At 46.1% G+C, this 17946-nt stretch overlaps 1 protein-coding gene across 3 annotated transcripts in view; it reads left to right on the top strand.

The window, feature by feature from the left end:
- Positions 1 to 17946, top strand: part of DOCK5 (dedicator of cytokinesis 5) — a 304075-nt gene that overhangs the window by 125562 nt on the left and 160567 nt on the right. For 2 of the 3 annotated variants that reach the window (XM_029604105.1, XM_029604106.1), the window contains 3 exons: positions 6798 to 6879; positions 11196 to 11325; positions 13462 to 13534. In XM_029604105.1, the coding sequence (XP_029459965.1) occupies positions 6798 to 6879; positions 11196 to 11325; positions 13462 to 13534 (285 nt within the window). The remainder of the gene's footprint in view (positions 1 to 6797; positions 6880 to 11195; positions 11326 to 13461; positions 13535 to 17946) is intronic. The other variant, XM_029604107.1, reaches the window with a different exon arrangement.

Below are 17946 nucleotides of genomic sequence, written 5' to 3'. Positions count from 1 at the left end.
CTCTAAGTACTTCCTGATTACAAAGAGACCAGGAGGACTCTGTCCCATCCAAGACCAAAGGGCCTTGAACAAATTTGTAAAAAAAGAAAAGTTCAAGATGGTTTCCCTGGGCATCTTGATCCCCCTTTTGCAAAAAGGGGACTTGCTATGCTTCCTTGATCTAAAGGATGCATACACTCACATTGAGATCTTTCCCCAGTCATAGGGAGTAGGGATGTGAATCGTTTTTTGATGATTTAAAAAAATCGTCAGATAATTTTTAAATCGTCAAAAATCGTTAGAGTCGTGATACAATAGAAATTCCCCCGATTTATCGTGAAAAATCGTAAATCGGGGGAGGGGGGAGGGCGGGAAAACCGGCACACCAAAACAACCCCTAAACCCACCCCGACCCTTTAAAACAAATCCCCCACCCTCCCGAACCCCCCCAAAATGTTTTAAATTACCTGGTGGTCCAGTGGGGGGGTTCCGGCGCGATCTCGGGCCATCGGTGCCATTTTGGCTGCCACTAATATAAATGGCGCCGATGGCCCGATAAAAAAAAAAAAACCCACCCGACCCTTTAAAATTACACCCTTAGCCTCCCCCACTCTCCCGACCCCCCCCCCAAAACTTTTTGCACATACCTGGTGGTCCAGGGGGGCCGCGGGGAACGATTTCCCGTTCCCACGCTATCAGCTGCGCTAAAAAAAAATAAAGATGAGTTACAGAGGTCTTCTTCATAAGTAGGCATCAAATGGCAATGCTCATTCCTTATTAACTAATTTTCTAGGACATAGATGAGAAGAACATAAAATCATGATATAAGTTTTCTGTGCCGGGCTCCATCTGATGATGTCCAGGGGGGCCGCGGGGAGCAATCTCCCGTTCCCACGCTATCAGCTGCGCTAAAAAAAAAAAATGGTGCCGATGGCCCTTTGCCCTTACCATGTGACAGGGCAAAGGTAGCGCCGGCGCCATTTTGAATATTGGCAATACGGCCCGCGTGCAGGAGATCGTTCCCGGGCCCCCGACGTGAAAGAAGACTGGATTCGACGGCATACATAATATGGAATGCAGCTTTTATCATAGAGTGGGTTGATGAAAGATTGATAAACAGGGATATGTTTACACGCCCCCTATATAGCATCATGGAAACAAGAGGAGGTTTGGTGTGTCTTTAAAAGCAATAAACCGGACGTGATAGAAGACCGGGGCTGCCGCCTGAACAGCTTCCGTTTTAGACGGGAGCATTGGACGTGAAAGAAGACTACGGCTTCCGGCGAAGAAGACTTCCGGGTCTGAGGGTATAAAATGATCACTGTAGGTGGTTGCCATTTCAAGAGCAGACGCAGCCCAACGGGGCTGTCGTGGAATTAAAAAGAAGAAGCAAGCCAACAAATTGGAGAAGGCTCCGTGACAACGCTTTCATAAGGAGATACTGAAGGATACCCCCTGAAGCAGGACGATGATGTCCGAAACACAGCTGTGTCGGGTGAACTATCAGGAATGGAGTAGATGAGTATTAGTGTCCCCTTTTGTACTTGTGGAGATTGCGTGACAATTGATGATTGATTTTATTATAAAGAAAAATTTCAACAAAAAGGATATATAATCTACTTTAGGATTGACGATTTAAAAAATTAAAATTAAAGCAAGGTGACCCTGCACAATAGTAGAGTCTGTCGCATAATACAGACCCTCGAAGTAAGGGGCCTACATATATTTGGCTAAGAAAACCTTTGAGGTGTTTAATATATACCTGATGTACCATTAATTTTGATATTGTTAGAGATTCATCAGAGCCAGCAGATGTCAGCCTGGCACATGTTGAAGCTGTTGGGCCATATGGCCGCAACTGTCCATGTCAACTCTTTGGCACAATTACACATGCACAGAGCCCAATGGACTCTGAGGTTGCAGTGGTGCCAGGCCATGCAGAACCTCCAGGACAGCATCCAAATCACCCCATTTCTCTGGAACTCGTTGTCCTGGTGGTGGGTACTTTCAAATCTGGAAGGGGGATCTCTCTTCAAATTGTCCTAACTACATATGTGTCCACTCTGGGCTGTGGAGCTCATGTAGATGGGCTCAGCACCCAGGGGCTCTAGTCTGCCCAGGAAAGTTGTTGCCAAATCAATGTCTTCAAACTCCAGGCGATCAGGTATGTGCTATGGGCTTTCAGAGATTGGCTGTCCAACAAAGATATCCTGATTCGAACTGACAACCAGGTAGCTATGTGGTATGTCAACAAACAGAGAAGCACGGGATCGTACCTCCTGTGTCAGGAAGTGGTCCAGATCTGATCATGGGCACTGTCCCACAGGATGGTGCTCAGGGTCATGTACCTGGCCAGAATGGAGAACATGGTAGTGGATAGGCTGAGTAGAGCCTTTAGACCCCACTCGTGGTCCCTGGATCAGGGGGTAGCAAATCAGGGGGGAGCCTGGACTTAGCTCTATTCATGTCCCCCTGCAACAGGAAGATGCCTTGGTTCTGCTCCCTGTTCAGGTCAGATGGCAACCCAGCCTCAGACACCCTTGCCCGACATTGGGCAAGGGTCTTCTGTACGCATATCTTCCGATTCCCTTAGTAGCAAACACTCTCTTCAAACTTTCAGGTCTATCCAGTACCGAGCGGTAGGAAGAGCTGCGTTAGTGCCTGCTGCACCCGCGGTTGCCGCACGCACAGTGCAGCACACCTACCGCTCGATCCTGAACACTAATTTTATGTAAATGTAAACCACGTCTAAGAAGGGCCCGTGAAGCCTTAGGCCCGCGCAACCCATTTTACTGGATAGAGCGCCTATACAGTATCCTGGGTGCGCGGGCCTAACGCTTCACGCCACGCTGGTATCTGTCATTTCAAATGTCATTTGAAATGACAGATACCAGGAAGTCGGGACTGCCAATCCCTCCTCCCCTCCTCCCGAAGCAGGGCGCGAAAAGCAGCCTTGCTCCGGGAGGAGGGGAGAACCTGACAGCGGCGAAGCAAAAAAAAAAAAAAAGCGAAAAACCAAAACCAAAAAGTAAGTCGCTTCGCTTCTTCCCTCCTCCCGGAGCAAGGCTGCTTTTCGTGCCCTGCTGCGGGAGGAGGGGATAAGCGGCGAAGCAACTTACTTTTGCATCCCCGATCGGACTTACTTTTTTTGCAGCCGTCCGGCCATCTGAAGAAGGTATCGTGGCTCCCCTGCCTCCCGGGGGAAGATGGATGCCAGCACGGGGGAAAGCGGCCCCTGTGCATTCAATTGGCTGCTGAAGACGTGACGTCACATGCAGTGACGCCAAACGTCATGACGTCACGTCTTCAGCAGCCAATTGAATGCACAGGGGCCGCTTTCCCCCGTGCTGGCATCCATCTTCCCCAGGGAGGGGAAGATACCTTCTTCAGATGGACCGGACGGCTGCAAAAAAAGTAAGTTTAGGCAGGAGAAGTCCGATCGGGGATGCAAAAGTAAGTCGCTTCGCCGTGAAGCGGCGAAGCGACTTACTTTTTGCTTTTGCTTTTGGTTTTTTTCGCTTTTTTTTTGTGCTTCGCCGCTGTCAGTTCTCCCCTCCTCCCGGAGCAAGGCTGCTTTTCGCACCCTGCTCCAGGAGGAGGGGAGAAGTGACAGTGGCGAAGCGACTTACTTTTTGCTTTTGGTTTTTTCGCTTTTTTTTGCTTCGGGAGGAGGGAGAGGACTGGGGCTGCCCCGGAGACCGGCACCCATGATCGCGGCCGGGGCAGGTGAGCGGGGGCTGGGGGAAAGCTTGCCACCTACCCTTACCCCTGCCTCTACCGCAGGGTCAGGGTAGGCGGTAAGTTAGCAGGTTAAACGCGCGACAAAACGGCAGGGAAAGATAGCGATAGTCGGGGCGCGGGTTACGGGATGCTAGGGAATAGCTAATTCGCTTGTTTGCATGCAATATCCATGCCGCGTGCGGAAGGGATTGGCCGGGGATTTTAGGACGCGGTAGGAGTAGGTTAAAGTGGATTCGGGATCACAGGAAGGGATAACGCGGCCGGAAAGTGAGTAAAACGCGGCTTAGGAGCAGGGTAAACGCGGCCGCACTTTACAGGATAGACCTGTTTGTGAGGAGAAGGGGACTATGATCCTCATAGCCGCTTATTGGCCATGAAAAGACTGCTATGGGAATTGTCCATCTGGAGACTGAACAGTCTGGGGACTTTCCCAGATCTTATCCCAACCTCCAGACCCTGTCACTCACAGCCTTGATTTTGAGAGGTTAATTCTGCAACTGCTCGATCTCAGAGGATGTGTCTCTGGTCTGGGTTGCTTCTAGAAAGCCTTCCACTTGAAAGTCCTATGGACTGAAGTGCAGGAAGTTTTCTGTATGATGTGAGCAGAAGGCTTTAGAACTGTTCTTCTGCGCCTCACAAAAGCTGCTTGATTACCTTTTACACCTATCAGAAGCTGGCTTAAAAACCAACTCTAAGAACATAAGAAAATGCCATACTGGGTCAGACCAAGGGTCCATCAAGCCCAGCATCCTGCTTCCAACAGTGGCCAATCCAGGCCACAAGAACCTGGCAAGTACCCAAAAATTAAGTCTATTCCGTGTTACCATTGCTAATGGCAGTGGCTATTCTCTAGGTGAACTTAATAGCAGGTAATGGACTTCTCCTCCAAGAACTTATCCAATCCTTTTTTAAACACAGCTATACTAACTGCACTAACCACATCCTCTGGCAACAAATTCCAGAGTTTAATTGTGCGTTGAGTAAAAAAGAACTTTCTCCGATTAGTTTTAAATGTGCCCCATGCTAACTTCATGGAGTGCCCCCTAGTCTTTCTACTATCCGAAAGAGTAAATAACCGATTCACATCTACCTGTTCTAGACCTCTCATGATTTTAAACACCTCTATCATATCCCCCCTCAGTCGTCTCTTCTCCAAGCTGAAAAGTCCTAACCTCTTTAGTCTTTCCTCATAGGGGAGCTGTTCCATTCCCCTTATCATTTTGGTAGCCCTTCTCTGTACCTTCTCCATCTAACTCTGTTAGACTTCATCTCAATGCAATTGGCACATATCATCAAGGTGTAGATGGTACGCCTATCTTTGTACAGTCTATAGTTGTACGATTCATGCCGGTCCCTGCTTCAGTTAAAGCCTTTCCTAAGGCCTCCCGCTGTCTTGGGACCTCAACATGGTGTTAGCTCAGCTGATGAAAGCTCCTTTTGAGCCGCTGCGCACCTGTGACCTGAAGTAGCTGACCTGAAAGGTCATATTTTTGGTGGCGATCACCTCAGCACACAGGGTCAGCGAGCTCCAGACATTTATGACCTATCCACCTTACACTGTTTTATCATAACATGGTGGTCTTGCATACACTCCCTAGGTTCCTGCCTAATGTGGTGACGGACCTCCATCTCAACCAGTCCTTTGTTCTACCAACATTCTTTTCCAGGCCCCATTCGTACCAAGGCGAATGAGCTCTACACAGTTTGGACTGCAAGCGCACCTTAGCCGTCTACCTGGAGTGGACAGAAGCGCATAGTCAGTCCACCCAACTTTTTATTTCTTTTGATGGGAATAGGTTGGGTGTTGCTGTTTCCATACAGACACTTTTCAATTGGCTAGCAGATTGCATCTCCTTCTGTTGTGCCTAGGTGGGACTGCATCTTGGCACCCATGTCAAGGCTCTTTCTGTTAGAGCCATGGAAGTGTCAATGGCCCACTTGTGAGCAGTTACCGTGGGGGAAGTCTACAAGGGAGTTCTCTTCTCACATTCACATCGCACTATTGTCTGGATAGGGATGGCTGACGCGACAGTAGGTTCGGCCAATCTGTCCTTTGGAACCTGTTTGAGGTGTAGAATCTAACTCTCCCCACCTAGAGCCTGTTGTTTGGGTTCAGGCTGTCTCCCCCCTCTGTTACCAACAGCACTGTTGTTGTGCCCATTGGCACCTGGTTGGTTGTCTCTTGGTCCCCTAACTAGGAATTCACCCATATGTGAGGATTACTATCCTGCTTGTCCTTGGAGAAAGCAAAGTTGCTTACCTATAACAGGTGTTCTCAGAGGATGGCAGGATTAGTCCTCACGAAACCCTCCTGTCACCCTGTGTTATTGAGTTTCTCCTAATTTTCAGTTTTATAGATAATTGTATATCATAAGACTGGAGAGGGTCTTCACATGGATGCGTGTTTAGGGCATGCTGGGCATGCTCAGTGTGCCAAGTTACAGTTCTAGAAAATTTGACATAAGTTTTTCATGTCAGGGCTACATCTGATGATGTCACCTATGTGTGAGGACTAACATCATACTGTCCTCAGAGAACACCTGTTACAGGTAAGCAACTACCAATTTGTTGGTACTTCTTTTGCTTTAAAATCAAATACTGAATGTCTCAGATACTGTCATTTGTTCTAATTTAGCTGGTTTAAGGACCTGTTAATACTACCGTACCTGTGAATTCATGAGTAAGACTGTTAAACAGAGCATGTTAAATTAATTGTTACTTTACTCCACTGGACTAGGTAAAGTCTCTTGTAGTAATAATCACAGGATGAGGCTCCAAGGTTCCCTGTATAATTGAGTAAATACCAAATATGTTAATTAACATACCTCTGTACCCTGAATTGTGCATGGGTAGCTATTATGTTTCTCTGTTGCAGGTTTGTTTAGTCAGTCATTAATACAAGTCTTTGGGCCTCTTCATTATCTCCCTTTATTACAACCTGTGCACCCACATCTGCAGCATGAAATGTATGCATGAGTGTTTTCTGAATGTAAAGACCAGAAGTGTTTGCCTTAATGGTAGCCTGAATAGTGACAGACAGTGATTTCAAACAAAACTCTTTCTGTTTTTGTTTTAAGTGAAAACTACCTGGTACGCTGGGGCAGTACGGGCATGCCCAAAGAAATTGAGAAACTCAATAATCTTCAGGCTGTTTTTACCGTAAGTTGCATTGCATTAGCAATGTAGAAGTTCTTTCAGGCGTGCAAACGTTTCAGTAACTGCAAGCACTTGCATGGGCAGGGATTGATGGGGAGAGCAACCTTGGTTTAAGGTTGGGATATGCATTCATCTCACTCTGCTTCGTTTCTTTGCATGCATAAATTCCTTGCACATATACAATTGATATTATGCACATAAATATGACTTTACATGCATAAAGTAATGAAATTAAACAAAACAAAATAAAAATATTTTCTATGCACACCCCTAGTTTAAGGAGTTTACTGGAACTGCCTGTTATTAAGATGACAGCAAAACTGGATGTTGGAATGTCGCTAATACTGTGATCTGGTTATCAGCAAAATGCAAAAGACAGTCTTTAAGCAGGTTACCAGTTTTTAATTTTACCATTTACTGGTGGATCCTTGCAACATCCAATATGCTTTTCAAGGTAGATCAGCTCTTTACATAGAAAATGGCGTCATTTAAATTATATATATATATGTACATTACTATCTGCTATTATAATATCTGCTAAACGTAAATCCACAAAGCAGTTGGGTAGAGATGGCAATTTTATATTGCCAATAAATATTTCCTGATGCAAAGGTTTCAGCACCACTGAGCTCCCGTCTTCTTTTATTTTTGGTCCTAGAAGTTTCCTCCTGCTCCTTTGTGTTTTTTAGGTCAATCAGTACCAGGGCTGGGATCCAGTCCCAGAAGCCTTCATTTGCAGCTTTCCCTATTTAATATCTCCTCCCAACTTATTCTGGCGAGGCCGTGCGCCAGGACTCCCTCCAGAACTCTGCAATATGGACCCTAAATCAGGCCACCAGTGGTCACTATTGCATGATTACTGGGATTCCCTTCCCCAGGGGCTGCAAACACTCTCTCCACAGCATCCCTGACCCTGACTGGTCTAGGAAGCAGAGTCCAGGCTCGAGTACTGAAGCTATGTTCCTCTACATGGTAGTGTTCCCATCCCTTCCTGTTTTTAACAAATTGTTCTTTTGGTGAGCTGCCTCCCTATCCGTTCTCGCATACATTTCAAGCTCCTGTTACTTATCTACAAGAAACTTCACTCTGCCTCTCATTACCCTTCCTTTCTTATCGCCCTGTACACCCCTCCTTGTGCACTCACTCATCAAGCAAATCACTCCTATCTATGCTCTTCTCTATTGCCTGTTCCTGACTCCTTGCTTTCTGTCTAGCTGCATCATATACTTGGAGTAGACTCCCTTAGCTGCTGCATCATGCTTCTTCTCTTGCCAGTATTTCTGTAGGGGTGCAAGCTCTGTATATAAAGTGTATGTAAGATTTTTCTCCAGAGTACACTCAGAAATATTTAGCATGCTTCTCTGTCCAGTGTGTAGCCATGCAGCACGGTGTACGAGTAAGTAGGCTTGTAAGCTCTGCTAAACAATCTGGGAAAACAAATCAATATTATAGGCGTATTGAAGACTGTCTACCTGCTGGATGCAGTTTAAAAAGATGAATCGGAAAGCACAACAAGAAATGAAAGATAGGATTCCTTATTATTATGGTTAGCAAAGACTAGCCCCCTGGAGCTAACCTGAGGCCCCACACAGTTGCTTACTCTATTTCTGTCTAGTGCAGGCTCTGCAGCAAAAGCTGCGGCAACAGCTAAAATGTTGTAGTTATAGAGGGCAATTAAAGTGATTTCCGAGGCTAAGAAGCACTCTACCTGCGTTTATTGGGTGTCTGAATCTTGCCCTCCCTCGATACAGCTAAAAGTCTGTGCATTCTCACCAGTGTGCATAGGTTAGGGGAGGAAAAGGATCCACATAGATAGCTTTTTGAACTCTACGTTCCAGAGGAAGTCTATTCACAGAAAAAACAGGTGCAAGCAAAGGCATTTACTTTGTAATAGGATGTGCACTCAGTAGAAACAAAATAGGAAATGACAACGAAATTTCCTATTTCGTTCTTAAAAACAAAACGATTGAAAGTCTGCTGAAATTTCTTTGGTTTTCACATTTTGTTTTGAAAAAAAAAAAAGGCCCCATTGGGCCTAGCCCGAGACCCGAGCAAAGTCCCAGACCTGAAAAATATTGACGAGGCCAGGAAACTTTCTGGCCCCCCCCTTTACTTTGTCTGTTGGGGGGTCTAGTGCTGGGGCTTGGCCGGAGGCCACGTCCCAGCATCGGGGCCTCGGATGCCCAGGCCAGGCCCATACCCAATGCCGGGGCCTAGTCCGGAACTGCTGTACACCAAAATGATGCCCTCCGCTGAGGAGGAAGGCACGGGAGTTAATTTACTTCGGCGCATCCCCAGTGGATGCCATAATTTTTAAGAGGAAAGGAGAGAACTTTGATGTATGAGGCCTCAGCATTGGACCTAGGTCTGGACCTGGATTTTGGCCAAGGCCTAGGCATCTGGACCCAGCAGCCAAACTGGACCCTGGCATCAGGCCAGGGCCAGGCCTTAGTCTAGGCCGAGGCCCGGGCATCAGGACAGAGTTGGGTCTGGGCCTGGACTTTGGTCTTGGCCACAACTAAGGCCCAGGTGTTGGGACCAAGCCTCTGGGCCAGGCCCCAGCATCAGGCCTAGGCCTGGGTCTAGGCCCATGTGTCGGGACCTGGCCTCCAGACTAAGCGCCAGCATTGGGCCTGGGCCCAGGCTCAGGCATCAGTACCCAGCCTCCGTGCCAGGCCCCGTCATTGGGACCAGGCCAAGGCATTGGGATCAGGTCTCTAAGCCTGGCCTTTGCTTAATGTCTAGGCCAAGGTCGCAGTGACCTACCGCAGCCTAGGTTTACGCAAGGCCGAGACTTTGTGCTGGGCCTAGGCCTCATCAGCGGATTTCCCCCACCCCCAGAGTTGGTAACTGGGGGCTGGGAAGGATCCTGGCCCTGGCATTTTTCTGGTTGGGGGGGATGGGTGGTGGGAATGAGAGGCCTTGGGAGGCTCTGTTTCATTTTTTATTTCATTTTTGGGATGTTTTTTTAAATGTTTATTTTGTTTTGTAAACTAAAGAAAATGAAATAAACATTAAATGAAATTAAATTTTGGAAAAAAAAAAAAACCACCCCAATAACTAAAAAAAAAAAACAAAACTAATTTTTTTTCCCAGCATATCCCTACTTTGTAACAGTGGCTATTTTCAAAGTGGAAGTGCGTGCATACTCTACCTTTGGAAATTGGTGCACAGCCCACAGGTACAAAGAATGCATGGGGCAGTTTGAAAATTGTGCCCCTTGAGGTAATTTTGTAACCAGTCGCATAAGAAAGTCTACAAATACATGCATAAATTACAGCCATTTTCAAAGCGTACTTAGATGTGCAAGAACTTTGAAGATAACCTTAAGATAGCCAGCTAAAGGAGGCGCCAGGGACAATCGCACGCCCCTAGCGCCTCCTTGACCCAGGAGAGGTGGCCGTCAGCGGGTTAGGAAAAGGGACGCTCAATTTTACGAGCGTCCGTTTTCCTAACCTGTGCACAGCCACGGGTTAGGAAAACGGACGCTCGTCAAACTGAGCGTTCATTTTCCTAACCTGACCCACCGGTGAACTTTTTTTTTTTTAACCTTTGGTTCCTCTGACTTAATATCACCACAATATTAAGTCAGAGGATGTGCAGAAAAGCGGTATTTTCTGCTTTTCTGTACACTTTTTTTGGGCTGCTCAGAAATTAATGGCAATTCTACGAGCGTCCATTTTCCTAAACCGTGGCTGTGCACAGGTTAGGAAAACGGACGCTCGTAAAATTGAGCGTCCATTTCCCTAACCAGCTGACAGCCACCTCTCCTGGTCCAAGGAGGCGCTAGGGGCGTGCGATTGTCCCTGGCGCCTCCTTTTAGTGCGACCACTCATTTGAATGCTGTATGCACGCCCAGGAGCGGGTGCTGTACGCACGTTGAAAAGGCAGGCACCGAAAAAGGTATCGGCCTGTCTGAATATTGGAGTTAGTTGGTTAACTTAAGCTAACTCAACTCCTCCCAGTTATGTCCCTGAAATGCCCCAACTTATCCGACTAAATTCTAGCTCCCTAACTTCTGAGTAAGCCTGCTAAATGATTTTGAATATGGACCTCTATGTTTCCAAGTGCAAACTCCTCCCCAGCTCCACTCCTGGGAACACCTCCGCTCAGTGCGGATACACTTGTATGTAGGACATACAAACACTTATTGACCAGGCAGTTTTATAACAGGCCATGTCTGCAGATAAATGACTTTGAAAATGATCCTCGTTATGCATTGTGTTTATTCTTCAGCAGAATAATGCTTGGCGAGGAGAACAAATTCTTTGTGTTGGGTCAGTACTGAGAGCAGCTTTGAAGGACTTTCTCTCTTACAGGACCTCAGCAGCTCTGACTTGATCAGGCCCAAGATCAGCCTGGTGTGTCAGATTGTGAGGGTGGGGCACATGGAGCTGAAGGATGGGAAGAAGCACACCTGTGGGCTACGGAGGCCATTCGGGGTTGCAGGTACTGTGCGAGCATCTTGACTCTGCCCATTCTGTGGCTGAGAAGATCTCCGTGCATTGTTGGCTGTGCCCTGGGAATCTGAACGAAGGCATTTGACAATTTTATGTCATGGAAACATGCAGTTCCTCAAAAAAATCTCCAGTAAAAATAAAAACTGCTCGTTTGCTTTATGTTTCTGAATGACTGATTAGGCCTGATTTTACTTTAATATTGGAAACTTTGTGGCATTGGAAGAGGAAAAGTGCCACTTAAGAGTGGCAGGAAAGTTCATCCTACAAAGGGTGGGTCAGCATACTGAGAGCATGAAAGGTGACTAGGAGGAATCTGTGGAGTCGAGCTGGAATTCAGGGGTTGACATCTTGAAGTAAGGTTACCAGATATTTGGTAGGCGAATATGGGACACTTGTTCTTCACAGCATCAGCAGTAAACAAATTGGGAAGGGGAAGGGAAAGAGGTATTCAGAGGGACTATCCCCTTAAGAAAATTATAGCAGATGTGCTCTTAAAATGTGCAATTTCCTTATATCTAAAAGTATATTCTTTGAAAATATTATTACCACAAAATATCTAAGGTTCAATACAAAAGTCATTTGTTCTCTTACTCCTCCCTGGTTCCATCACCCTCTATTCCCTTCTTGGTTCTATCACTAGTTCCCCATTCACCTTCCACCTCTAGGTCCAAAGATCCTTCCTCCCTCTCATCTTCAATTCCATCATCCCTTTCAGTTCTGAGGCTTATCTTCCCCAATTCTACCTTGTCTTGTTCCTTTATGGCCTCACCTCCATTCCCCTCTCCGTTTCAAAAACCCTTTTCCAAACCCTCCTCAGTTCTGTTGGTGCTTGCGCGACCCTCTCTGGTTCTATTGCCTCTTGCACCCTTACCTCCCTCCCCTTCCTTGTTTCCAAAAACCCTGCCTCCCCCCATCACGAGTTCTACCTCCCCTCACCCACTCCTCCTTCCCCTCCTTGGTTCCATCACCCTTCTCCCAGTCACTCTCCTCCCAAGTTCAAACACCCTCTCCCCATGACCCCCCCATTCGGTTTCTTCACCATCACCTCACACCTCTCACAGACCTGTTACTCCCACTGTGAGCTCTATAGCTCTTTTCCTACTCTGCCTGGGGCTCCATGTCTTCCAAAATGTGGTTGCAGTCTTCCGCTGCTCCTCCCAATGCAGAGATTTTATGACTTCTGAGGATCTCATAGTCCTTCTCCTCCATTTGCCGTGGGGGAGGGACCTGGAGTCCTCCTGTTCCCACCATCTTGCTGCTTGGGCCTCAGGGAGTAGGTAGGAGAGAGGAGAAAGAGCTGGTCCTCTTGCTGCTGGCTGGTCATGGTGTTTCCATCCTTCAGTGGCGAGTGGAGGGGGCCAAGTCCTCCCCTGCCCGCCTTCCAGGAGTTGGGGGCCAAACCCTTCAGCTGCCAGCCGTTTGGCCAGTCTTGCTACGTCCAATTCGAGGGGTAGGATGTTCAGCCCTCTTGTTCCTGCTCTTGAGGCCAGAGTGGGTGGAGCCATCTGAATCCTCCTGCTCTCATCTCTTGCTAATTGGCTCCTCTGTTGTCACTGTGTATAGGCTCTTGTTGCCATCGTTCCTTGCTGCCTCGCCCCTCCCCCACCAGAGGTTGCAGGTGGGTGTTGCTGTTCCAATGGCTAGTCAGGCCGGGTCCCCTTCAGTTTCCATTGCCAGGACTGCAATTCTGCTAGTCGTGTTCCTCTTCCTCCTTCTGTGGCAGCACAAGGAACTGACACATGTGGTGCCAATAATCCCTCCCCGTGCTCCCATGTATGAAAGGAGATTGAACAAGATTATGAAGGATTAAACTGGGGACAGTTTAATTCTGGCAGTGACCAGCTGTGGATAAGCATGCAAATCTCCAAAAATAGGATCATCTGGGGCTCTATATAAATAAATAAATAAATAAATAAATAAATAAATAAATAAATAAATAAATAGAAATAACTAGTATCTCCATGGTTATGGTACTATTCAGTAACCGGATAATACAAAATTAAGATTTCTTTTGTAATGGACCACGAGTGGTTTCCCTTTTATTATTCAAGAGTGGCTATGTTGGCACAGAATCTCCAGTACCACAGTTTTTACTCATGAGTTTTTCTGCTTGTGTCTTTTCCAGTGATGGACATTTCTGACATCATCCATGGGAAGGTGGACGATGAGGAAAAACAACACTTCATCCCATTTCAGCAGTAAGTGCAGCTCTTTGAATGGCATAGCAGATAGGCATTAGGAAGCAGTGGGCATGCTCAAGCAATAGTGATTGGCCAATAGGCCAATTTTTTATTGCCTATTTAGTGATTGGCCAATTTTTTATTGCCATTTTTCATTGATATTTATTGTTGTTTATTTATTAATTATTTATTAATTGTTATTGCATTTATTTTCATTTATTAATTGTTATTTATTAATTGTTAGCATTGTTATATATATATATTTTATTCTGTTTCTTGGATTAACTATGTTCATTGTAAACCGCTAACTTGAAGCGATAGTTACTGTTCATTGTAAACCGGGGTGATATGTATATTATACAGGAACCTCCGGTATATAAATCCTTAAATAAATAAATAAATAAATAAATAGGAGGCCATTTCCTGATTCTTCACAGAAGTTTCTAGGGATTGAAGATCTCAAGTTTTTTAGGGAAGTATGGGTGGGATTTTAATGGTCTTCTCAACATGTTGAGGCCAGTATTCAAAATAAAGAAGAACAGATAAGTTATCTTGGATATTCAACGGGATAAACATCGCGCTGAATATCCCTGATTAAAGTTATCTGGCTACCTTTTAGCTGGATAACTTTAAACCTAACCGGCAATATCCAAAGGATAATCAGGAATATTCAGCATGATTTTTATCCCGATGAATATCTAAGATAACTTATCTGTTCTTTGTTTATTTTGAATATTGGCTATCCTTTGGATAGTGGCGGTTAGGTTTAAGTTATTCAGCTTCGTGTGACCAGTTAACTGTAGACTTAACTGGCTCTGCTGAAAAAGCATGTAGCTGGTTAGCTGACCATTATAACTTAAAAACAAAAAACTTCACAGGCCTAGCAGAGCTCCCCCGTTCCCCCAGAGCACGCTGATGGAATTTTACCCCTAAAAGTGCAAGGGGTCCAGAACCGGCCTCCCCCATCCCGCCCGCTCCCTGGTTCAACCCAAATTTCCAATAACCAGCCCTCCCGTGCTCCCCCCTCCTCTCTCCCTACCCCCACTCCAACCCCCACCCTCTTGGTACATTTTCAAATGTCTGCCTTGTGCCAAGATCATGGTATAAGTGATCCTAGCCAGCACTTTCTGTGTTGGTTATGTCAGCAGTGCTTTAAGCCTAAGCTGTCAGCCTTACTGTTGTCAGCATTGCCCTAGGAGATCACAATAGCAGCGTACCACGATTCCAGCAGAAGATAGATCTTTGAACAGGTACCAGGAAAATGGTAGAATTAGGGTCGACATGGGTGAAGGGAGGCACAGGAGGGGACTGAGTGCTGGAAATTTAGGTTGAACCAGGGAGCAGGCAGGGTGAAGGGGCTTGTCTAGCCCTTGAACTTTTAGTGGTAAAATACTATCAGAGGTGTTTTGGGGGTGGAAAGCCTCAGCCCAGCAGGGCCCATGGTGTACAGCTTGGGCTGAGGGGGCTTTGATTCGAGCCACTAAGTGGCCACTTAACTGGCTATATTCTTTTGACTATAGCAGGTTAAATCTAAAATGATTCAGCCACATGAAGCCACATAAACCTGGCTAACTCTAGCCATATTCAGGGCATGGCTAGAGTTAGCCAAAAAACTTATTTGGCTAACTCCTAACACAGGATAAATTACCCGGTCCCAGAATGCCTGCAAAACGCCCATTACAGATCTGGCTCGCTTGTAGCTGGATAAGTACCAGGGATATTAAAAACTTGCCACTTAGCTGGATAACTTGTGAGTTATCTTGCTAAATGGCTTTGAATATTGGCCTCCTTGCTGTTGGGTTCCTGTTCCTCTGTTGACCACCTCACAGCAGAACCTTACAGAAACTTGTTTCAGACACATTAGTTTGAAGTGTGCTATTGGAATACTGAACATAGTAATTAATTATGAACTGCTGGGCTCGTCACTGAAAGCTCTTTTCTTGGAGAAAACTTTATACTACTTTGAAGGCCTGTTTATGGACTCGGTTGCAAAAAGCAGTAACTTGCAGTACCGTGGTGACCTGTCTCTGTAGTGTAAGGAGCATCCTGTGAAATTAGACCTTTGAATTGACTGTGCGTGCGTTCCATGGTTGCCAGATCACGTCTGCCAAGTTCTTTTTTCTCTTGTATCAAATATTTCTATCTTCATATATTCAGCATTAGAAACAGATTGTCACCCCTCGGCCTCTTTTCGTCCTGCTTCTGACATCGGACCTCCGTAGGTCAGTGTCTAATGACATCAGGAGCAGACTGAACAATTCAGTGGTTGCTGTCTGGTGTCCTAAGAATGGAAAACCCACTGCTTGAGCTCCACTGAGCAGTAACAGAGTGGGGAAAATGATTGTAACCTTTACTGAAAGATAGCATCATAGAAAAGCCAAACATCTGTAACCTCCTCTTCGGTTTAGGGCCAGGAGGGCATGGGCACACAAGGATTCTGGGGGCCGATCCTTTTAACTTTCTCCCACTCTGGCACAGTCCAAAGGCCTTGGGGCAGGGTACTTTCCAATGGGGGGAAGGACTAAATCCTCCAAGGCCCAAGATGGTTAGAATGACTCTCTATTTGTTGTCCCGGGGGGGGGGGGTAACAGCTCTCTTTCAGCCTTAAAGGATGTGAGTTCCAGCAAATGACATTGGAGGCTCAGATAATGAGAGGTGAATTTTCAAAAGATGCGCCCGTAAAAAATAACCGGCGTGCCTGTAAAATAACACGTACACGACCACGCTATTTTAGAAAAGTGCAACATACGCGCAGATAATCTCGTTCAATGGTTTGAACGAGAGGTGATTGATAATCACCTCTCGTTCAAACCATTCATCAAATCCATCATAAAGGATTGCTACTATAAACTGCAAACAATAAAGAAGCTTAGACCCTTGCTTCATGTCAATGATTTCCGTACGGTCCTTCAAGCTATTATCTTGTCGAAGGTTGACTATTGTAATGCGCTCTTGCTTGGCATTCCTGCAATACACACCAGGCCACTCCAACTCCTTCAAAATGCCGCCGCTCGGATTTTGTCAAACACAAAGAAAAGAGAACACATCACCCCCACACTCATGCAACTACACTGGCTCCCCATACAGTCACGAATTCTTTATAAAACTCTATCGATCATACACAAGTGTCTATTAAATTCCAACCTCAACTGGCTTAACCCTCCCCTTTTACCCCGTACTTCCAAGAGACCTACCCGCCCAGCACTCCAAGGAACACTCCAAGCCCAATCTATCAAATCTTTTAAGCTCACATCCACAATGAACAGAGCCTTCTCCCTTGCCGGCCCCACGCTATGGAACTCACTTCCCCATGATATTCGCACTGAGACCTACACCCCCGCTTTCAAAAAGAAGCTTAAAACCTGGCTTTTCCAGCAGGCTTACTCCACTACACCCCCCATTACATAATTCCCCACTAGGAATGTTACTCTACGAATGTTACACTGATATCCTGGTATGAACGCCTCTTGCCTATCGATTTTGTACTGCGCACCAACTGTGTATATAGTTATTGTTATAGTTCAAGTACTTATCATATACCCATGGCTTCTAACCGTGGTTGTGTGTTTTATGTAAGGGCTCCTCCCAAACATTTGTTATATGTTACCTAGCTCACTATATTCTGTTTTATGTAAGGGCTCCGCCCAATGGTTTGTGTTTGCTGTAAACCGACGCGATGTGCAAACGGTCATCGGTATAAAAGAAACGTTAAATAAATAAATAAATAAATAAAAATAAGATATCATGGAGCATGAGTACATTTGCACATGTGAAAAAGGAGGGGGCCAAGGGCATTACCGGGAGGGGCCAGCAGTTACATGCAGTTGCTACTTTACAGCCTGCCAAAGTGACGCGCGTTCGTCCTGCACTCCTGCTCAGTGTCGGGCGCAAGTGATCATAAACATCTCAAAAGTGAAAAAAGGACTGGTCTGGGGAAAGCGAAGGGGCTTCGGTCTGGAGAAGGTCTTCACGAGCTGCAGATGGACTGGGTGAACTGGTAGACTAAATGGTAAAACTGGTAATTTCATTGCTGCATGCATGTTATACAGTCCCATGACTTATGCATGTAACTTACGGGGGGGGTTAAATGAGTCTAAGTAACACGAGTAAATCCTATTAGTGTATCTGTGCTGCTCGAGAGCGGCCCACAGGAGTACAAAAAGGGGTCCAAACTCCAACTGGTTTCAACAAACAAACTCTTTATTTATAAGCAAAGCCAAAATACAGCATAGAGGCCACTTACCTCCAGCAGCATTACAACAATCAATTGGAACATAAGAACATAAGAAACTGCCATGCTGGGTCAGACCAAGGGTCCATCAAGCCCAGCATCCTGTTTCCAACAGAGGCCAAACCAGGCCACAAGAACCTGGCAATTACCCAAACACCAAGAAGATCCCATGCTACTGATGCAATTAATAGCAGTGGCT

This window comes from Rhinatrema bivittatum, chromosome 5 (genome assembly GCF_901001135.1).
Source record: "Rhinatrema bivittatum chromosome 5, aRhiBiv1.1, whole genome shotgun sequence".
Taxonomy (NCBI): Eukaryota; Metazoa; Chordata; class Amphibia; order Gymnophiona; family Rhinatrematidae; genus Rhinatrema; species Rhinatrema bivittatum.
This window is presented reverse-complemented; position numbering and strand designations above follow the sequence as displayed.